The sequence below is a fragment of the Pristis pectinata genome, chromosome 29 (assembly GCF_009764475.1).
Source record: "Pristis pectinata isolate sPriPec2 chromosome 29, sPriPec2.1.pri, whole genome shotgun sequence".
Classification (NCBI taxonomy): domain Eukaryota; kingdom Metazoa; phylum Chordata; class Chondrichthyes; order Rhinopristiformes; family Pristidae; genus Pristis; species Pristis pectinata.
In genome coordinates this window covers 2,370,678-2,393,364 of record NC_067433.1, presented here as the reverse complement: position 1 = coordinate 2,393,364, position 22,687 = coordinate 2,370,678, and the positions used below count along the sequence as shown (strand labels likewise).

At 51.5% G+C, this 22,687-nt stretch overlaps 1 protein-coding gene across 2 annotated transcripts in view; it reads right to left on the bottom strand.

The window, feature by feature from the left end:
• Window positions 1–1,585: 1,585 nt before the first annotated feature.
• Window positions 1,586–22,687, bottom strand: part of LOC127584436 (vinexin-like) — a 54,729-nt gene continuing 33,627 nt past the window's right edge. For both annotated transcript variants that reach the window (XM_052041247.1, XM_052041248.1), the window contains 10 exons: window positions 21,817–21,863; window positions 16,461–16,606; window positions 15,570–15,643; window positions 12,679–12,725; window positions 11,992–12,106; window positions 11,607–11,732; window positions 4,947–6,098; window positions 3,794–3,900; window positions 2,670–2,776; window positions 1,586–2,565 (listed from right to left, as the gene is read on the bottom strand). In XM_052041247.1, coding sequence (XP_051897207.1) covers window positions 2,504–2,565; window positions 2,670–2,776; window positions 3,794–3,900; window positions 4,947–6,098; window positions 11,607–11,732; window positions 11,992–12,106; window positions 12,679–12,725; window positions 15,570–15,643; window positions 16,461–16,606; window positions 21,817–21,863 — 1,983 coding nt within the window. In that variant the 3' untranslated portion in view covers window positions 1,586–2,503. The remainder of the gene's footprint in view (window positions 2,566–2,669; window positions 2,777–3,793; window positions 3,901–4,946; window positions 6,099–11,606; window positions 11,733–11,991; window positions 12,107–12,678; window positions 12,726–15,569; window positions 15,644–16,460; window positions 16,607–21,816; window positions 21,864–22,687) is intronic.

Here is a 22,687-nt window from a genome sequence, read left to right as displayed (position 1 = left end):
TCACACCCTCCCTCTCTCTCTCACCCTCCCTCACACTCTCTCTCTCACCCTCTCTCTCTCTCACCCTCTCTCTCTCTCACCCTCTCTCTCTCACACCCTCCCTCTCTCTCACACTCTCTCTCTCTCACACTCCCTCTCTCTCTCACACCCTCCCTCTCTCTCTCTCACCCTCCCTCTCTCTCTCTCTCACACCCTCTCTCTCTCTCACACCCTCTCTCTCTCTCTCTCACACCCTCCCTCTCTCACACACCCTCTCTCTCTCTCACACCCTCTCTCTCTCTCACCCTCTCTCTCTCACACCCTCCCTCTCCCTCTCTCTCTCTCACACCCTCCCTCTCTCTCACACCCTCCCTCTCTCTCTCACACCCTCCCTCTCTCTCTCACCCTCCCTCTCTCTCTCACACTCTCTCTCACACACTCTCTCTCACACCCTCTCTCTCTCACACTCTCTCTCACACCCTCCCTCTCTCTCACACACCCTCTCTCTCTCACTCTCTCTCACACTCTCTCTCTCACACCCTCCCTCTCTCTCTCACCCTCCCTCTCTCTCTCACACTCTCTCTCTCACACCCTCCCTCTCTCTCACACTCTCTCTCACACTCTCTCTCTCACACCCTCCCTCTCTCTCTCACCCTCCCTCTCTCTCTCACACTCTCTCTCTCTCACCCTCCCTCTCTCTCTACCTCTGGTATTTCATTGTCCCTTTTTCTGTCTGAGCCGTTCTCACTGTCGTGGGAAGGTCCCTGGAGTTGTGTGTAGGTTGTACGACCACCAGTAAAGCTGTGATTGGACAGGGGTGACCTTACACGGTGGGCAGAATCTACCCCCACCCCCCCCACCCGCCCTCAGGAGGAGGTCTCCCATCTCCTGTTGTTTCATGGGTTTCATTTACAACCTTGCAGGAAACATCCCAACGTTCCTGACCCCACCAACCCCTCAGGTCCCCCTGCCCCAGGCTCAACCTTCCCTACACTGGACATCTCGTACATCTTCACCGTTGGCAGCCGCCTGCTGTCTGCGCCTTAAACTCTACAAGTCCCTCCATAAATCTCATCACCTTTCTCCCATCGGTACAGTGGCTCAGGAGCAGAGCCGCTGCCTCCCAGCTCCAGTGACTCGGGTTCGATCCTGACCTCCGGCGCTGTCTGTGTGGAGTTTGCACGTTCTTCCTGTGACCGCACGGGCTTCCCCCGGGTGCTCCGGTTCCCTCCCACATCCCAACAACGTTCTGGTAGGTTAATCGTTGCTGCAAATTACTCCTTAATGTAGATCGAAGGTAAAAGGAAACAATGAGTTGATGGGCTTGTGAGGGGTTCCGGGGAAATGAGAGGGCAATGGGACTGATGGGTTACTCCCCTGACAGCTGGCATCAGATGGGCTGAATGGCCTATGTTACAAGAATCTCCCTCAGTGAAGGAGCGTCTGGTCCTCCCCTGAGATCCTTCCGGTTGAAACTTTGTTTGGGAACTGTGCTGTCCGAAGGTTGTTCTGCCCTGAGACTTGTGATCGTGCAGGGAGTCCGACTGTCTACAGGGGGTTGCCAGTCTCCCAGTCAGCTCGCCGTATTACTGATGAGAGGAAAGAATTTGATTCTGACATCGTTTTATTGAAAAGCAGCAGGGATTTTACAGGTTGAAGCTGATTCAGGCACCGGGCGCCCACACGGAGGAGAGGGCCGATCACTCCTGTGTCCGGCGTTCTCCCAACGTCTGGGATCGTCCTTTGCTTTCTGCACACCTGCCACCTGCTCAGTGCAGTGTCCGGCTGCACTGCTGGTCACTGCTCCCCACTCCCCGGGTTCGAGCCTTCCCCACCCCAACCCTCCCCTCCCTTCCCCTCTCCCAACAAGGTGGAATCCCCGGATCCTCCGTGAGATCCGCAGCCCATTAATGTCGATGAGCTGCTCCCGTCGGGTACTGACCCTGGCAGGAGGTAGATGACCTCTCGCTGATGGATGCCACAGTGGCCAGTCTCTGAGTGGACTCTGCTGTGACTGCTCCCTGCCCCTCTGGAGCGAGTCAACCCTTGCCCGGGGACGGTGGGGTCAGCAAGGAAGTTGGGGAGGGGGGTCAGTGGGTGTTTGGTGGGACTACACTCCACCCCTGCCCAACAGCCCCATCCTACGGGGGGGGAGGGGGGGAGTGAGGGCAGCTGATCAAAGCTGGTGTACGCCCACACTGGGGGCGAAGCTAGATTCGGATGGACGTCACAGGTCAGTGGGTGGGGAAGCCCGCTGCCTGTGGAGAGATTGGCAGAGAGAGGGAGAGAGAGAAACAGAAAGAGATAAGAACAGACAGAGAAGGAGAGAGGGGGTTAGAAAGATAACGAGAAAGAAAGAGATAAATAGAAAGTGAGATATGGGAACAGATAGAGAAGGGAGAGAGAGACAGAATGGGGGGGGGGAAAATGGAGAAGGTGAGAGGCATAGAGGGCGCGGGGGCGAGGGACGGAGACTGAGTGACGGCTCAGCCTGTGTCCCGGACATCCTGTGGCCGGCGGAGGGTCACACCGGCTGTACGTAGTTCCCAGGGAAGGTTCCGAAGCCGTTAGTCCGTCGCGACGTTCCTGTCGGGGAGAAGCGAGAGGTCCTGGTGAGCGAATGAGAGTGTTCGGTTTGCAGCCCCAGTCCTGCCCCAATGCCCCGATCCAGACACGGTCGCACCCCTTACCCACAAACCAGCCATCGTCACATTTCTCCAGGACGTCCACCAGGTCTCCTTCCCTCAGCTCCAGTTCGTCGGTGTTCAGAGGCTGGTAGTTGTAGAGCGCCCGGTACCTGGAACGGCGACAGGGGTCAACAGCTTCACAGCACCAGACCAAGCACCCCAAACAGGCTCTCCTGCAGGAAACCTGCAGCCTTCCCCCACTCCCCTCCCGCTGTCCCTCCCTCGATACCCGGAACACCAACACCAGGACCCCAATGGGTCAGTCCCTCCCCCAGACCCCTTCATTAGAGCTGTACGTCACAGAAACAGGCCCTTCGGCCCATCATATCCATGCCAACCCTTTAACCCGTCTACACTAGTCCCATTTTCCTGCACTGGGACTGCATCTTTCCACACTTTGTCTACTTATTTCCGTCTAAATGTCTTAAACACAGTGACCGCATCTGACACCACCCTCCCCTCTCGCAGCACGTTCCAGGTATCACCCAGTCTCTGTGTAAACAAAAAACAACTTGCCCCTCAGATACCCTTTAAATCTCCTTTCTTCACCTTAAACCCACGCCGCCTTGTTTTTGATACCCCTCCATGGACAAAGATTTTGACTATCTCCCCTAATCTTCCATCAGATCACCCCTCAGCCTCCTTCGCTCCAAGGAAAGCAGTCCCAGCCTGTCCAGTCTCCAATCCAGGCGACACCCTGGGGAATCTCCTCTGCACCCTCTCCAGTGCAGCCACGTCCTTCCTACAGTGTGGTGACCAGACCTGCACACAAAGCTCCAAGTGTGGCCCCTCTCTCCACCCTCCCATAGAATTCCAACCCCGCTCCCTGAGCCGTCAGCAGGACACCCTTCCTCCCCTGGCCCACTCTCTGGGACTTGCCCTTCCCCTTGGCTTCCTCAGTGGGACGGCCTTCCCTCCGAGCCCCTCGGTGGGACAACCTCTCCTTTGGGGCAGCCCTACTGTCGATGGTTGGACCTGAACTCTCTGGTTTCTGCAGAAGGTGCCCCGCCCCACTGGGCATTTAAAGGTAAATACACTGGTCCCAGCCCGACCCCCACCTCTAAAACCCCCCCCCACCGTCACTCCCCAGAACGTACGGGAGATCAGCGAAGGAAATGATTACTCACGGGCTCCAGCTAACACCAGCGGCAGACTGCGGCGCCATCGACTGGCTTCCTATTGGCTTGGCGGACATTATGCGGGACTGCAGGTTGGGGTCAGAGGGCATCTGGCACTGTCCAATGAGCAGAGAGGAGGGGTTACTCCAGGAGAGAATAGAAGGTGTGACCACATGATGCAGGCAGGCTCAGACAACACTCGGAGGCTGGAGTGGGGTCTCTGTGAGAGCAGGGAGCACAACTGGACAGGATTCCCCATCAGAGCCAGGCTCTTCTCCCAAGCGCCGGTCCTTGTAATTCGGGAATCACCAGCCCCTCCCACCCCACCTACCCACCTCGGGTCACACAGACCTGCTCCCACGCCCTCTTCCCTTCCCCACCCCCATCTGTCTACGGCTGGTGGAGCAGATGGGTTTACAGGGCAGTCCCGTACAACACCATGTTCAGCCCCTCTTCTAAAAGCTGAAGGGGCTGCTCCCCAACTTCTGTCCACACTCCTGATGCCCCAGAGGGAGGAGGATTCTCCTCAGCCTCTCCTGACTGACCGGTGGCCATTAATGGCTGCAGGCAGTGTGAGGTGGTCATCCAGCCCCTCTGCCCATGGAGACACAGCAGCCGCTGGCACACCTGAGGTTGCAGTCGAAGGTTGGTACCTCATACTGCAGAGGGCTGTGATGGTCTATTTCCGGAGACACAAGAGACTGCAGATGCTGGAATCTGGGGCAACACACAGTCTGCTGGAGGAACTCAGCGGGTCGAGCAGCATCTGTGGGGGGAGAGGAATTGTCGACGTTTCGGGTCAAAACTCAGATGCCGTCCTGATGCAAGGTTTCGATCTGAAACATCGACCATCCCTTCCCCCCCATAGGTGCTGTTCAACCTGCTGAGTTCCTCCAGCAGATGTTTGTTGCCCCATTATTGGTATTAACATTAAGATCATGACTGCCACTTTCAGGGGTGCACAGTGAGAGGCAAACTCAGCCCGTGGTCACAGGCACAACCCACACCTCCCTGCCTGCTGGAAACATTCCAGAATGATCTGGTGTGTTGGGTCTTCAGTATTTATTCTTGGATTTCTGTCAAGGTTTGTGAGTTTTGGTGGGCTTTTTTTTGGTAATGAGTGAAGTTTGAAACTTTAATTATTTTCAGTTGAAGGCCTTACCTGGGGTGGGTGTGGAGCAGAGGATGTGGTTGCCATGGTTACTGGACTTGGGCCAGCCTGTGGAGTTTTCTGCAGGGACCAGGTGGGACGGGCAGGTGGGGAGCCCGTGTGCTGGTTGGTTGGCAAAACCAGTGCTGAGTGCTGATTGGTGAGTGATGCAGGAAGTGACGGCTGATTGGCTTGTAGTCTAGTCATTGAAAGTGAGGAATCCACATTTGGGCTTGTAGGTGAAACGTGGGAGTAGGGCTGGGCTCGGGAGGTGGTGTGGATCTGGGCTTGGGGTGTTGGTGCGGAGGTGGGATAGTGCTGGGATGTGGGGGTTGGTGCGGAGGTGGGATAGTGCTGGGCTTTGGCTATTGGTGAGGTGTTGAAGCAGAGCTGGGTTTGGGGAATAGGTGAGACTTTTGGGTTAGCTTGGATTGTGGGGTTTGGTGTGTTGGGGAAGTGGTGGGCTTGGGAGGTCGGTGAGGTGGTACGGTAGGGCTGGGTTTGGGGAGTGGGTGAGGCGTTGGGATAGTGATGGGCTTGGGAGGTTTGTGAGGCATTGGGGTAAGACTGGATTGGGGAGGTTAGTGCGTTGGCATGGTGCAGGTTTATGTGAGTTGGTGAGGTGTTGGGGTAGGGCTGGGCTTTGGAGGTCGGTGAGGTGCTATGGTAGGACTGGGTTGTGGGGCTTGGTGAGGGGTTGGGGTGGTGCAGGTTTTTGGGAGTTAGTGATGTGTTGGTGGTGGGCTGGGCTTGGGAAGTTGCTGAGGTGCTGGAGTAGGGCTGGACTTTGGTAGCTGGCAAAGGGCTGGTGTAGGGCTGGTTTGGGCTTGTCATTGAAATGGGGGGTTGGAACTTGGTGGTGGGGCTTGGTGAGGTGTTGGAGAAGGGCTGGGATGGGGGCATCATTGGGGTGCTGGGGTGGAGCTTGGTGGTGGGACTTGATGAGGTGTTGGGGTAGGAATGGGTGCTGGGGCTTGGCGAGGTGTTGGGGAAAATGGGATTTGGGGAGGTTGGTCCAATAGAAAATTCACTGGAGACTTTGATCTTTGGCCACTTCACCACCTGCACATAGTTAGCTGGAAAGATGCCTTGTCGATTGGTCCCAGTTATTCTACCCTCGAGCCAATTGTCGTCAACTTGTCTGATGAGTGAGATAGTTTCACCCTGAAAAACAAACAAATCAGAGGATGGACATCTCAACATGTACCTTCTCTACCCTGCCCACTTCCCCCTCTGTAACATTTCTGACTCAACGATCACCTGGTTAAACCATCATCCGCACCTTTACCTTTCGGGTTGAAAATTGCAGCACCACCCTCAGGCCATCCTCATCGACTTGTCATCCAAAGCCCCAGTTCCAAACTTGCCCCGTTCTATTCCATCCATCACCTGCCCTTCTATCACCAGTGCTCACCAATTTACATTGGCCTCTGGCGGCATCACACCGGTTTGAAAATCTTTCTTTTGTTTTCAGCTGCTGCTCCATCCCTACAATCTCTACCACCTCTATGCTCAATGTTCAGGTGGGTTGGATGGATCCAATAAAAAAGAGGGCAGTTGGAATATGAAATAGGCAGTGTTGTGAGGGGGGAAGATGTGCTTAAAAACAGGAGCAAATGAGGCAAACAATTGAACTGAGTACCACAGAGGGGCTCTGGGAGGGAATTGGAAGAGCCAACATATGGGTCGGTTGTTGAGAAGTGAAGAATAACGGTAACGGAAGGGGATTTCAACTCCTCTAAATGAACTGTGTCCACAGCAGAGCCAAAGCTGCAGCATCCTTGATGTGCATTCAGAAGAAATGTTGTTAGCTGGTAGGTAGCAACCCTAGCGAGCCATGGGGCTAGTTTTAGGGAATGAAGGTGGGAGGGTTTAGAGGTATTGATCATAGTTGGTTAGGTTTGGAAGCGTTACACTAAAGCACAAAGAAAGACCAGGACTGAGGATTCCTGGTGGGATAAGGTTTTTACTGGACTGAGATATGATTTATCTGGAAACAGCTTTGTGAAGGTGTCGGAGCAGCGAGACGCGTTCAAGCATAAGAACATGGCTGTCAATGGTATAGATGTAAATGCAGGCAATGTGGTTGACAGTGAGGGAGAAGTTACAGGCTGTAGAAAGGTAGTAATGGATAGGTTAGGTGGGCATAAGCGTGGCAAAGGAATTGAATCTGAAAGGTGTGGGAGACTGCATTTGGGAAAGGCACATTGTAAATGGTAGAATACCAATTACAGAGGAACAGAGAGAGTCCATGTCCTCCGTTCTCTGTAGTTAGTGCTTAGTTCACACTGGAGTACACTTCCTGGTCTACACACATCTTACTTAGACTACACTGTTCACAGTTCAATGTGCATGGAAGGCAAAGAGTGGTTGTTGAAGGGTCGTATTCTGCATGGAGGTTGGTGACCAGTGGTGTACCTTAGGGATCTGTTCTGGGACCCTTACTCTTTGTGATTTTTATAAACAACCTGGATGAGGAAGTGGAGGGATGGGTTAGTAAGTTTGCAGATGACACAAAGGTTAGAGGTGTTGTGGATAGTGTGGAGGGCTGTCAGAGGTTACAGCGGGACATAGATAGGAATCAAAGTTGGGCTGAGAAGTGGCAGATGCAGTTCAACACAGATAAGTGTGAAGTGGTTCATTTTGGTAGGTCAAATATGATGGCAGAATATAGTATTAATGGTGGGTCCGAGTCCATAGGATGCTCAAAGCAGCTGCACAGGTTGAGTCTGTGGTTAAGAAGGCATACGGTGTATTCATCAATCGTGGAATTGAATTTAGGAGCCGAGAGGTATTGTTGCAGCTATATAGGACCCTGGTCAGACCCCACTTAGAGTACTGTGCTCATTTCTGGTTGCCTCACTACAGGAAGGATGTGGAAGCCATAGAAAGGGTGCAGAGGGGATTTACAAGGATGCTGCCTGGAATGCGGGGCATGCCTTATGAAAGGAGGTTGAGGGAACTCAGCTTTTTCTCCTTGGAGCGACGGAGGATGAGGGGGGACCTGATAGAGGTGTATAAGATGATGAGAGGCATTGATCATGTGGATAGTCAGAGGCTTTTCCCCGGGGCTGAAATGGATGCCACAACAGGACACAGGTTTAAGATGCTGGGGAGTAGGTACAGAGGAGATGTCAGGGGTAAGTTTTTTACTCAGAGAGCGGTGGGTACGTAGAATGGGCTGCCAGCAACGGTGGTGGAGGCTGATACGATAGGATCTTTTAAGAGACTGTTGGATAGGTACATGGAGCTGAGAAAAATAGAGGGCTATGGGTAAGCCCAGTAATTTCTAGGGTAGGGACATATTCGGCACAGCTTTGTGGGCCAAAGGGCCTGAATTGTGCTGTAGGTTTTTCTATGTTTCTTATCACCGTACATCAAGTGGCAAATGGAATTTAATTCAACAGGTGTGAGGTCATGCATTTGGAAACAGGTGACACGGCGAAGGTATACAAGGTAGATCACGAAGGATCCGAAGGAATCAGGTGGTTGTGTGATATTAGTCGTTGTGGAATACAAGAGCAGGTCATGCTGAACGTGTACAAAACAGCAGCGGCACCTGGAGTAGTGTGGACAGCCCAGGCACAGAGAGGGTGAATTAGCACAGGAGATGGTGCAGTGGAGATGTGTGGAGGTGTTGGAAGGGCTGAAGAATTCTCGTTATGAGGAAGGAACCAGATGGCTGGGGTTGTTTTCTTTGGAACAGCAGATGCCAAGAGGAGATTAAATCTAAGTTTATATAATTATCAGAGTCCAAGACAGACCTGATTCCCTCAGCAGGAAGGTCAGTAACCAGGGGGATAGATTTAAGTGAATTGATGGAAGGGTTTGAGGGGAATTGAGGAGAACTTGTTCCAGTCAGTGAGAGGTGGGGTGTCTGGAGCCCATTGGAAAAGGTGGTGGAGGCAGAAACCTTCAGACATACGGAAGGTACCTGGATGTCCACAAACTGTTGTGGTCTCCGGGGTGACAGAGCAAGAGCTGGGAGTGGGGATCGTCTTTCTCAGCCAACACTGTGTCATCAGTCTCATAAATTACTGTGATTTTATATGCCAAGCTCTTGCCTCATGATTCACAGATCATTAAAATTAGAACACAAGTTTTACAAGGACCTGAAAGTACAAACTTGCCTTGACCACAACAGGAGGACTGTGCAGAGTTTGGTCTCAGTGTCACAGACCATCGATGCCCCACAGAACCAGGTTCCTCACTCACACTCCACACTGACCATCTGACACTCATTTATACTGATCCCACTTTTTATTCTCCAAGTAAACCTCACATGGGACCGCACCACCCTGGTGATTGAGGAGGTTTGAGGGGAAGCCTCTTTAACCAGAGAGTGTGGATCTCACTCCTACAGGGCAGAGCAGATGAAAGCGGAGTTACTTTCAGGAGAAGCTGTGGTAGACAATTAAAGTGCAAGGGCCACGATGAGGTAGATTGGGAGATCAAGAGTTCATCTTTAGCACGTGAGAGGTCCATTTAAGAGTCTTATAACAGCGAGATAGAAGCTGTCCTTGAGTCTGGTGGCACGTGTTTTTAGGCCTTTGTATCTTCTACCTGATGGGAGGGGGAGAAGAGAGAATGACCAGGATGGGAGGGGTCCTTGATTATGTCGGCTGCTTTCCCGAGGCAGCGGGAAGTGTAGACGTGGAGGGAAGCAGATACAAAGTCCACGGAGGGGAGGCTGGTTTCTGTGACAGACTGGGCTATGTTCACAACTGTCTGCAGTTTCTTGCAGTTTTCGGCAGAGCAGTTGCCATACCAAGGACTGGTATGAATGGGTGCTTGATGGTCAGTGTGGACAATGGGCCGAAGGGTCTGTTTCTGAGCTGTGTGACTCTAATTCAATGTTACCCAGAGTATGGGGGTCCTGTGTAGCACACACCTCCCCCTGACTGATCCCACTACTGGTCACCTCAGTGTTCTGTGCAGTCCTTAGAGCTCACGCGGGGCATCGACACCGAGTGCTCGGACTCGTGGGTTCCTGGACCCCACCAGTGTACGCAGCCCAGTCCCACATCGGGCAGAACCCGGCGCACACGGATTTAGTGAACCAGTTGACATGATGAATACAGGAACAGGCACCATGCAGTGTAATCGATCTAAGTCCTGTCACAAGCAGGTAAACAAATTATATCTGTATCTCTTGGGAGTTTGGAAGGACAAGGAGTGACCTTATTGAAACATTTAAGATCCTGAGGAGTAGATCTTGAGATGTTTCCACCAGTGGGACAGTGTTGACCAAGGGGACAGAGTTACATGATAAGGGGCTGGTGAGGATTGTAGGAACTACTTCTTGCAGAGAGTGGTACCTCTGTACCCCAGGGATGGTGGAGACCAGATCACTGGGGGTACTCCTTGTTAAAGAGATGAATTGTTGAAAGAGGGTTGTGGGGAACCAGCACAGGGGAGGAGACGAGGCTTGGGGCAGCTCAGCCATGGTTGTATCGAAGGGCAGGGTAGGCTTGAGGGGCCGAGTGGCCGCTCCTGTTCTTCTGTTCTTGAGTATGCAGCCCATTCACAAACCTGTGACTGAACCTCTGCTCCCACCAACACAATGTGTTGTGCAAGTCCGTGCCATGTCAATCCCCACATCTCCACCAGAAGGAGCTGAATTCACACAGGCCAGGACAGGCTGCGGGAACTTCCAACTGCAGAGAGTGGGAGAGAAAGGAAATGGGCAGAGTTGGAGAAACAGAGAAAGAGGCATCTGAGACAAACAGAGACAGGCGGAGAAAGACAAAGGCACAGACTACAGGAGACACGCAGAGGCAGGAATACAGAGAGTGAGAGAGATAGGTGGAGACAAACAGAGGGAGCGAGAGAGGGACACACACACACACACCTCTCTCTCACACACGCACACACCTCTCTCTCTCTCTCTCTCACACACACACACACCTCTCTCACACACACACACACACACACACACACCTCTCTCACACACACATTTCTTTCACACACACCTCTCTCTCTCTCTCTCTCACACACACACAGGGGAGGGGAGAGGAACGGACAGTAAGACACACACACAGAAGTCTGCAGACAGGCAGAGATACGGAGAGCAAAACACAGTTGGAATCAAACCAGAAATTTTCAAAGGTTTAGTCCAAATTCCTTGTGTTTGTCCTTCATGATTCTACTAATGAAACCCAGGGTCCCATCTGATTTTTAAGCAGCTTTCTCAATGCCTTCAACGTTTGCCGCCCACCTCCAGCTCTCTCTTTAAACTTATTAATTGACTTTATTGTCTCTTATTCTTTCCAGTGCTGTACGTCACTGGTCTGACCCTGTCCTCCTGATGTCTGCCACTTTCCTTCTCATTGTTTAGCACAATTCTGAATTCCTTATCACCTGTGAGCTTTGCAACTTACCCTGCCTACCTGTGTCCGGGTCGCTAACCCTTTCGAAGGAGCAAAGGTCCCGGAAGCCCTCTGTGTTTCCCTCTGCTATGAAAAATAATCGTTCACCTTCCATCTGTAGCTCGGTAATTTAATAACCACATCGCCTTTGCCCTTTTAGTCCCAAGGGCTTCAATGTTGTTCGGTGAGCTGGGTGCTAGTTACACAGAAGCACATACAGGCACACGCGCACACAGGAAGATGGAGAACATGCGACAACACAGGCGTGGCACACACTCAGCCACAGACGGTAAAAACCACCCACCTTGCGGAAGGACAGCTCCATATTTGAGTCTCCTTTGAAGTTGAAGGTAGCTTGAGCTTCTCCATACTCCACAAGATGCATGGGAGGGCTTTTAATTGGGGTCGGTCTCTCATTGGCAGGAATAATCTGAAATGGAAAAGAACAGGAATAGGGTTTGTGAGATCCAAGCTGTCAACTACGAGGGATTCCTCACTGCACAAGCACGGTGTCCAATACACTGCCACTCATCCAGCTACCTTCCACTCTACTGCAGAGGGCCATAGGCCACCAGCGAGAACCTAATACTCCACTAGGAACCGTGAAGTGTCCAATAGTCTACTGGAGCTCCCAGCCACCTGCTTCTCTGAGAATGGAACACAGTGTAAGAGAAGGAGGGGTGCTGTACCTCAACGTAAGATGTGGGGAAGATTCCGAGTCTCCCATGATGCTCTCCCTTCATCCAGTTTTGGTCGAGGACTTTGTGAATATAAACAACATCTCCCTTTTGAAGTGTGAGTTCTCTGCAGAACAAAGGCCAGAGTTAGGGTGAGATGTCACACAATGCAGGGTGTGGGAGGTAACGGTGCACAGAGCTTCGTCAACAAGATCCTGAGGAAGTGAAAGGTTGTCCTGAGAGTGTTCTCAGAGCACAAGTGAGGGAGGGAGGGAGAGAGAGAGAGAGAAGGTGAGGGTGCCTCAGGGAAAGGGCCTCGAGGAGGGTGATGGAGACGGAGACTGTGAATCTTAAAGGGTGAAGGTTGGGGCTCAGTCAGGGATGGGACCCAGCTTAGGGGTTCTGGGTGTCGGGTGGGGTGGGGAGCCCTCAAAGGAAGGGAGGGCAAGAGAGATAAAGAGAGGGAGAAAGGTAGCATGGAAGAGGAGTGGGAGAGACCTGCAGCCTTAGAGGGAGGTTTGCCTTAGAGGGATTTTCTCTGAATCAACCTTGCAGGTCTGCATCCGAAAAGCATTGGTCTCTTAACTCTCCCTCTCTCTGATCTGAATGGGCATCAGGTGCAGTGAGAGGCTCACTCATGGAGAGACTGCCACCAGCTTCCCACCTCCCACCTCACCATTGCCCACCTGCGCCACTTACTTCGGAGACTGGGCTTGGAAGTCAAACTTCGCCCGCGCTGCCTTCATCTGTGGGAAGAACACGGAGGTGATCAGGAGAAAGGTCCATGGGGAATTTTACTCAGTGTACGCAGTAACGTCACGTCCTCGTAAATCCACTCAGCTACGTTAGAGTCAGGAGTCACACAGCATGGGTCCATTCCAGCCACAGAGTACACATTCGCACCAATCCAAACTAATTCCATTTTATTGTCTCCACGTTCCCCCGGATTCTACCACTCATCTCCACACCAGGAGCACTTCACAGTGATTGATTAACCTACCAGCCCGCACGCCTTTGGGAATGTGAGATGCAGGGTTTCAATCTGCTGAGTTCCTCCAGCAGATTGTTTGTTGCTGCAGATTCCAGCACCTGTGGTCTCCTGTGTCTCCGCATGCCTTTGGGATGCAGGAGGGAACCGGAGCACCCTGAGGAAACCCATGCCGTCACAGGGAGAATGTGCAAACTCCACACAGTCAGCACCGGAGATTAGGATTGAACCTGGGTCACTGGAGCCGTGAGTTAGCGACTTTACAACTGCACCATTCTGACGTCCCACTGTTCCATCAAACACTCCTGAGCAGGGACAACATAGTAAAACTCCCTCTGCACTCTCCAATAAAACACTCCTGGGAACTTCTGATGCTCCTTGTAGCAATCATACAGATACTGGTCCTCGCTGGGTTAAGACAGGGCTCTGCTCCTGAGAACGGTTCATAACCCGAATAGTTTGCAAGTTGGAAATATGGCTGCCCAGCAATGTACTTAAAGAAAATGTAGACCAACCAAGGGCAACGTGTAGTTAAACCAGGGCAGTAACTCAGCTATTCAGATTTCTCTGCAAGGTGCGACGATATTGCCACAGACTGAGTTCCCACCCAGCAGAAGATGCCTGCAGGAGCCGGCAAATCCATCCCACCGGTCTCCCAAATACCCGTTCGTATGTACAGGCTGTACATAGGTTGGGTGTTCATAACCTGGGGAGGACTGTACATTGTCTTAAAGAATGCAGCTGCTGGTTCACAAAGGGAGGCCACTTAAGAGATTTAATTGGAAACTGACAAGGCAATCTCTTCTATTGATACTTGTAAAATACTTTATCAAACAATGTAACATCCATTGACACTTTAAGGCTATTGAAACTAGGCATTGTATATGGGACATAGTGATTCTGTACCATTGTAACTACACAGGGAAAACAATAAGTAAATGTTCATGTTATTTGACCCTCATTGAAATTGTTCATTTCTGACTTGGAGAGATCAGTTTACAGACAGTTTTCAGGAGTAAAACCCTTACATAACCTGGGGACTGCCTGTAATTCACTTACATTCAGCTAAGAAGTGAGGTAGATTCCTGTTTTATCCATCACCACTACACTGAGGGCTTCAGCCTGGATTGTGTGGCCACATCTCAGAAACCGAAGTGAGGGTTACTCCCTGATTGAAGGATTCTCAGATTATGAGAAAGAGACTTTGGATAGAGAGAGGAGAAATCTTTTGGACCATGAGTTGAGAACCTGTGGGATTCAGTCACGGAGTTAGTGACTGAAGCAGAGAGCAGGACAACACTTAAGCAATGGTTAGAGAGGTGTCTGAGGGATGGGGGGGGGGTAACAAGATAGGGGAACAGGGCAGATACCTGGGATGAGAACACTATTTTGAGGATGGGGCTGTATCAGGACATGGGCATTTATGCCCAGTTACTTTGGGTAACTCAACCCTTCAGATTTCTCTTCAAGATGCAATGACATTGCCACAAACTGAGTTCCCAGACGGCAGAAGATGCCTGTGGCTCCACAGCCACTGGCAAATCCATCCCTTTGGTCTCCCAAATGCAGGTTCATATACACCGGCATGAGTACATAATTGGGTACACAGTCTCCATGGTAACACTGGCAACAGCTGGTGGGCTTGGCAGGTTTCCTTTTCCAAAGACAATGGGAATTAGTTCTTCCCTGGTGGCAACCATAGCTCACTGGCATTCAGTTTCCTAACCCACGGTGTGATTCAACCCAGGGGTACACCATCACTGCCCGTTACCCTGCCTGCCAGCCATGAGGCAGGGCACCGCCTCAGGGGTAGATCCAGACAGACAGTCCTTTCAGGTGAGACAGAGATTCACCTGCACCTCCCTTAATATCATCAACTGCACTTGGTGCCCCAAGTGTGGCCTCCTCCACATTGACGAGACCAAACGCAGACTAGGTGACCGTTTCACAGAACACCTGCGCTCTGTCCGTAACCGCGACCTGCATCTCCCCGTTGCCGGTCACTTCAACTCCCCCTCCCACCCTATCACCGATACGTTAGTCCTCGGCCTCCTCCACTGCCAGGAGAATTCCAAGCGCAAACTGGAGGAACAGCACCTCGTTTTCCGTCTTGGAACCTTGCAGCCTAACGGCATGAACATTGAATTCTCCCACTTTAGGTGATCCCCACCCCCCCTTCCCCACAACCCCCCCCCCCCCACAACCAGGCTTCTCCTCTTCCCTTTCCTCACCTCTTTTTTTTCTCCCCCTTTTTCTTTCTCTCCCTGCCTTAGACCCCTCCCCCTGTGGATCTGCTCTCCCCTCCTCCCCCGCACCTGCCCATCACTATCTCTTACCTGCATCTCCCTATCACCACCCTGTGCCCACCCCACCTCCCCTCTTCTGTCCACCTATCACTGCTCTGCTTTTCCCTCCTATATATCGGGCTTCCCCTTTTCCTATCTTCAGTCCTGAAGCAGGGTCCTGACCCGAAACGTTGACCGCCTGCTTTTCACCGCGGATGCTGCCTGGCCTGCTGAGTCCCTCCAGCATCATCGTGTTTTTCATCCAGACAGACAGGTGGACAGTTGTCCCTCCTGCCCCACTCTGCTTCCGCCATTACCTTTGATATTTCTGAGTTGCTGGATCTGTCTGTTCCATCAGGACTGTTCCCATTGTGCCCAGAACTCCAAGGTCCTACACAAGGAGAGAAGGAAGGTGAGAGCGAGAGAGAGCGAGAGAGAGAGAGAGAGAGAGAGAGAGAGAGAGAGAGAGAGAGAGAGAGAGAGAGAGAGAGAGAGAGAGAGAGAGAGAGAGAAAGAGAGAGAGGGAGAGTTACACTCATCAACCTTTACATGAGCTGTTAACCTGGCTCATCTCTCAGCTACACCGGGTGGAGTGTGGGAGTTCTGCTGGTTACCTGGGACAATGCTTCTCCCTCAAACAATCATTAAAACAGGGGACCGGGTCTTTGCTGATTGTGGATTTTTCTGTGTGCAAATTGGCTGCTGAACCTCCCACAACATTTCTTCTTCTTAGGCAGTTGCTCAGGATCGAGGATGACCTACATCCACTCTGGTCCGTGGTCTCTGAGATGGCTGACAGGGCCCACAGATGGGTTTGCTCCTTCTGCTGCTTAAGCAGAGTGTCCATGTGCTCCTGATACATGGCCTCGAGGTTCTCAGTGCCATCCCGGACACTCCTTGTCAGTGATCAGAGATTGTCAGGAGTCAACTGCAATGTTGCATTCCTTCAAAGAGGCCGTGAGCACATCCTTGAACATCTGCCTTTGTCTGCCTCGTAATCCCTTCCCAGAGCTTGGAATAGAATGTCTCTTTGGTGAGTCTGGTGTTGGACATGTGAGGGATGCGACCAGCTCAGTAGAGCTGACTGACCGTAACTAGGACATTGACCTGGGACAGGAGGAAGACATTGGTCCCCTTGTCCACCTACAAACCTACAGCAACTAAGGTGATACAAAGTGCCGTAGAAATCCAACTTTGTTTCTGCCTACCTTTTGAGGATAAGGGGTGATCTGTCCTATCTTCTCCAGGATGATCTCTTCCCTGAATGTTCCTGTTGCTGGGCAACACAGCACACTGGTCATTGGCCTGGTGATTGACAACTGACCTCCCCCAACCGTGAGGTGAGGTCATTGCCCTGGAGAAAGATGAGGAGAACAAAGTTTAGGGATTTAGATCTCACCCTGCTCACTGCTATTGGTGACATTCCAGTCCTGAGGCCCAACCGTCTCCACAGTCTCTTCATCTACACCACAGGGAAAACCTCCACAAACACTGAGAGAATTCAGGAATTTGCTGCAGGAAATTTGGCCAAAACCATTATTCCGGGATGGGGCTGGACTTAACTCAGAACATGGATAGAAACTTGGGAATCATGGGCTACACTAAAGGTAGCAGTGGACTGGTCACAGCATCTGCAGTTCCCATGGCAACTGCTCTGCCCAAGACCGCAAGAAATCACAGAGAGTTGTTGACACAGCCCAGTCCGTCACAGAAACCAGCCTCCCCTCCATCGACTCTGTCTACACTTCCCGCTGCCTCAGGAAAGCAGTCAACGTAATCAAAGACCCCTCCCACCCCAGCTATTCTCTCTCCTTCCCTCTCCCATCGTGCAGATGATACAAAAGCCTGAAAGCACGTACCACCAGGCTCAAGGACAGCTTCTACCCACTGTTATAAGACTCTTGAATGCACCTCTTATACAATAAAGATGAACTCTTGATCTCTCAGTCTACTTCGTTGTGGCCCTTGCGCCTTATTTGTCTGCCTGCACTGCACTTTCTCTGTAACTGTAACACTATTTTCTACATTCTGTTATTGTTCTTCCTTTTTTGTCTTATTTACGTACGGAATGATCTGTCTGGATGGCACGCAGACAAAGCTTTTCACTGCATCTCGGTACGTGTGACAATAATGAACTAACTACCGTAAGACTTCATTTCAATTCTGTGTGTAAAAGCATTGATTAACAGGAGTTAACACAAGGATTATAATATGGTTAAGCTGAGTTATGGCACTTATAAGAAGGGGAAATCATGTTAGACAAATCTACAAGAGCTTTTTGAAGAGGTTGCGTCAAGGGAAACCAGTGGCTGTAATATATCAAAAGATTTAATGGAATTTGCACAAACGGTTCCTCATATAAAAGTGGGCTCATGGGGCAGTGGGTAACAGATTGGTCAAAGGATGGAACACAGAGAGAAGGAATAAACCCGTTATTTTTGGGAGGGCAGACTGTAGCTCCTGCAGAACCACAAGGAGTGGTCTTTGCCCCCAGTTATTCACACTTTATATCAACAACTTGGGTGCAAATTCAGGGTGTGACATAGGCAGGATTGACAGCACAAGGTTAGGCAGGAAAACAAATTTTGAAGAGGACACGGAGTGTCTGCAAAGGGATTTAGAAAGTGAGGTTAAGCAGGAGGGTGAAATCTAATGTGGGAACATATGAACTTCTGCAGTTTGGTCAGAAGAACACGGAAGCAGAGTGTCCTGGGAATTCCGGTGTGCTGGATTAGATTTCCACCAAGGACCATCTCAGTGGTGGGATCCCAGCTGCAAATATTTCCATATCCCAAAATAGTCTGGACTGAGCCTGAGTTTGGGGGCTGGGCTGGGTGAGGACCAACATGGTCTCCATTGTGGCCTGTGCATTGGTCCAGGACAAGCACAGGGGCAAAGATGGGGAGGAGGGTGGTCTTGGGCTGGCCAGGAGGGGTGAAGATTGCAGCCAATGGTCAGGGAGGAGAGGGCAAAGATTGTGGCTGAGGAATGGGGAAGAAAAAGTGAAGATACTTGGGGAGGAGGAGGTGAAGACGGAGGACAAGGATGAATGATCAGTCAGGTGGAGGAGATGGCTGGTGGAGATTGAGGCCTCCATCAAGAACCTCGAGGAATCGTAGAGGGGGAAGGACTGGAGGATCGAGCTGAGTTGATCATAGATTCAGGACATTGGGAGTTTCGGTGCATTAGAGGTTGGGGCATGGGCTTCGGTGAATTGGGTGCTTCACTGGGGGAGATGGGAGGTTGGAGGCCAGTGTGAGGAGGGTGCCAGAAGAGTGAAGGAGAAGGAAGGGACTTGCCTGAGTGGGATCCCTGCCCTGTATTCTGGTGTTAAGTCCTGGATGAACTGGGAGTGACCGCCACGGCCTAAGTCTCCCTTCACTGGCTTCAGGGTTTCTAATAGTAACAGGGTTTCTGGGCAGGTGTTGTAACTGGTGAGAGCATTGCTAGTGTTGGTGTTTGGAGGGTTCTAGGTCATAGAGTCATACAGCACGGAAACAGGCCCTTTGGCCCAACTGGCCCATGCCAACCAAGATGCCCATCCAAGCTGGTCCCATTTGCCAGCATTTGGCCCATAACCTTCTAAACCTTATCTATCCATGTACCTGTCTAACTGTCTTTGAAAAGTTGTTATTGTACCTGCCTCAACCACTTCCTCTGGCAGCTCGTTCCATATGGATACCACCCTTTGTGTAAAAAAGTTGCCCCTCAAGCTCCTCTTAAATCATTCCCCTCTCACCTTAAACCTATGCCCTCTAGTTCTTGATTCCCCAACCCTGGGAAAAAAGACTGAGTGCATTCACCCTGTCTCTGCCCCTCATGATTTTATACAGCTCTATAAGATCAATTCTCAGTCTCCTACACTCCAAGGAATAAAGTCCTAGCCTGTCTGACCTCTCCCTATAACTCAGTCCGTCAAGTCCTGGCGGCATCCTTGTAAATCTTTTCTGCTGGACCTTGTGGTGCAGGAAATAAACGTGCAGGTAAAACCCATCGTTAGGAAACCAAAAGCTAAATTCTTGCAAAGGAATTGGAGCACAAGAGCAGGGAGATTTGCTGAGACTGTACAGGGCAGTGGACAGGGCACATCTAAAGTACCGTGTGCAGTTTTGGCCTCAGTACCTACAGTGAGATTGCTGGGCCTTAACTGACTGGGGTTTAGATGAATGAGGTTATCTCACTGAGGTGCACTGTTCCGGAGGGAAGGTGCGGAGCTTGGGCTGGGAGTCTGTCGCTGGGGGAGGGGGCTGGCAGAGGATAGGGGGTTGGCTGTTCAGTACAGAGATAAGACCATAAGACAAAGGAGCAGAAGTCGGCCATTCGGCCCATCGAGTCTGCTCCGCCATTCTATCATGAGCTGATCCATTCTCCCATTTAGCCCCACTCCCCCGCCTTCTCACCACAACCTTTGATGCCCTGGCTACTCAGATACCTATCAATCTCTGCCTTAAATACACCCAATGACTTTGCCTCCACAGCTGCCCGTGGCAACAAATTCCACAGATAAGGAGTCATCGGACTGGGCAAGGATAGGGGGTCAGTTATGAAGTTTATGAGTGTGAAGCCAACTCAAGAAGCCCTGTGTCTTGGCAGTCAGCATCAATCCAACGTTGGAGCTGCTTTCCAAATAAAAGATCAAAACAATTTGTACTTGTTCAGACGAAGCACAATTTCAGTGAATCGTTCCTGGTACTTTAACCCTTGGAGTACCAATGTCATGGAAATAAACCACTCCCTCCCAGGCCAATAGATCCTTCCTGATCTGCGGTGTCCGGAACCACTGACAGTGTGTGGCCAAACCAGGAGCTTCTGTCCATGACAGCCTTAACCATCATTTTCTCTACCCGACACCATTATGAATATCCATCAGCTGCACAGTGAAGTGGGGCCTTAGGTTGGTGGGTTGTCACTACCTGAAGAGTCTGTGTCACATATTACACCCTATTGGCTGTTTGACCTGTGTGTGCCACTCAAATGAGGACCAACAGTGTGAATGATTGTGGGTCTTGTTTCCTTGGTGATTTCAGTCCAAGTGGGTTCGTGTACACCTCAACTATAAAACCCACACCACACTTCGAACTCCAATCCTTCCTGTTCACTCTGAAGAGGGAGACCGCACATTTGTGTGCATTGGTTCAGTCTCCATTGAATTAACTGCTGTGATTTACGGAGCTAACAGTGCTGATGTCCTTGTGACATCGGGAAATGGTGTTTGAATTTCTATCCCACCCAGTTTGAAGGGTTTACAGAGGGAAAGGTCATGGACCCAACACAGATCTTTGGGGGGAGCCACAGTCACATCCCGTCAGTGTAAAAGATCAAGATGCTGGAGGAACTCAGCGGGTCAGGCAGCATCTGTGGAGGGAAGTGGACAGAGGGGAGGCTGCCTATCACTCCTCCTCACCTGGATCCACCGATCGCCTCCCAGCTCTTGCTCCACGCCTTCCCCTCACCTCTTTATACCAGCTATCTCCCTTCTACCTTTCAGTCCGGATGAAGGGTCTCAACCCGGAACGTTGACCATCCATCTCCCTCCACAGAAGCTGCCTGACCTTCTGAGTTCCTGTGTCCACACTCTGCCCCTTACCCTCCCCTCGCTGCGCTCACTCCACAGCCAACAGTTTACCGTCAGCTCCACACACTTCAACTTCAGCCAAACACCCTGATGAGACGTTATCAGATGCCCATGGAGCAGTGCCCAGTGCCCAGCTGTAGCCCAGCTCCTGTAAACCCGACCATCAAACAGGTTGTCCACACAAAGCCCCTCCGCGCTCCCAGGTCAGAGGCTCCTGAGAGGACATCCTGCCATCAGCTGCTCAGCTCCCATGCATCCCTCAACATATCCTTCCATCTGGGCCAGTGTTACCCAGGCTGCCTCCAACAGTGAGGAACCTGCCCTCCGATGTGGGATTTGAAAGGATGCGATAATGTGTATCACATCATTCACTGACACACCCACTACCCCTGACTGTAACATTGACACACTCCACACCGTCCACTGTAACACTGACACACCCCAAACCCCTCACTGTAACACTGACACACCCCACACCCTTCACTGTAACACTGATACACCCCACACCCCTCACTGTAACTCTGACACAGCCCGCACCCCTCACTGTAACACTGACACACCCCACACCCCTCACTGTAACACTGATACACCCCGCACCCCTCACTGTAACACTGACACACCCCACACCCCCCACTGTAACACTGATACACCCCACACCCCTCACTGTAACACCCTGATACACTCCGCACTGCGTCTTTGCACGGTTGCTGGACTAGGGCAGCGTTGTACGTGTGGCAGTTGTCATTCGGTGAGGTGTAACTGGAAGGGGAACGTACAGACAATGAGAAATGTTTGGTGAGGATGCGTCTGCGAGGCTGTCTGTGTGGGGCTGGGTCATTGTGAACTTGGAGAGGAGACCTGATGAAGCAACACTTGTGCTCAGCTGTGAATGTCCATCGCCGGGCTCACTGGCGATTGAGCCCTGCCCTTCCTTCCCTGCCCATGCCCACACCCACGCCCACACCCACACCATACCTGCGCCAACTTACCTGGTGCTCTGAGGGTCTCCTCCCTGCTGCCGGCACTCCGAGCTCCCCTGGAAAAGAGCAGACAAAGACGTGTTGGAAAATCCGAGCTTGGAACCCAGGGGAGACAGGGCGGAATGACTGGAATGGGGAATTCTTGGAAGTTGTCAGTCGGTGACACTGTCAGCCAGCATGTCTGCACAGGGTCCTAAGCTCCTCCCTGTATCACAGCTTCAAAATCTTAAACTAATTCCTTTAGCATATGATGCAGTCAGTCACTTGCCTCAGTTCCACAATAGCCGCACTCATTGACACCAAATCCTTAATCCTTGTGGTCTCTACTCTGGGTGTGTTTGGTGGGAGTGGGGAGGGAGCTTTACTCTGTGTCTAACCTGTGCTGGACGTGACCCGGTGAGGTTTGACGGGTCGATGCAGAGGGAGCTTTTCTCTGCATCTATCGCATGCTGTACCTGACGAGAATGTTTGATAAAGCGGCATAGAAGAGGTTTACTCTGCCTCGGGAGTGTTTAACTGCACAGTGTAGCCAGAACTTTGCTCAAGTCGAGTCGAGTTTATTGTCATCTGCAGCAACACTGTGAGGTACAGGTACAATGAAACTCTAGTCTAGGTGCAAGAGTTCTCCTGCAAAAAGTCACCTCTCTCTCTGCACCTAGTCCTTGCCGTACCTTCGCCGGGAGTTTCTGATTGGGACAGCATTTTTTTAAAATTTGTTCATTTCTCGGGATGTGGGGATTTATTGCTCATTCCCAGCTGCCTTTGGAGCAGTGGCGGTGAGTGGCCACCTTCAACCTCTGCCGTCCTCGTGGTGAAGGTGTGGCCACAGTGGAGGGGTCCTGCATTGAGACCCAGCCATACTGAAGGAAAGGCAATGTAT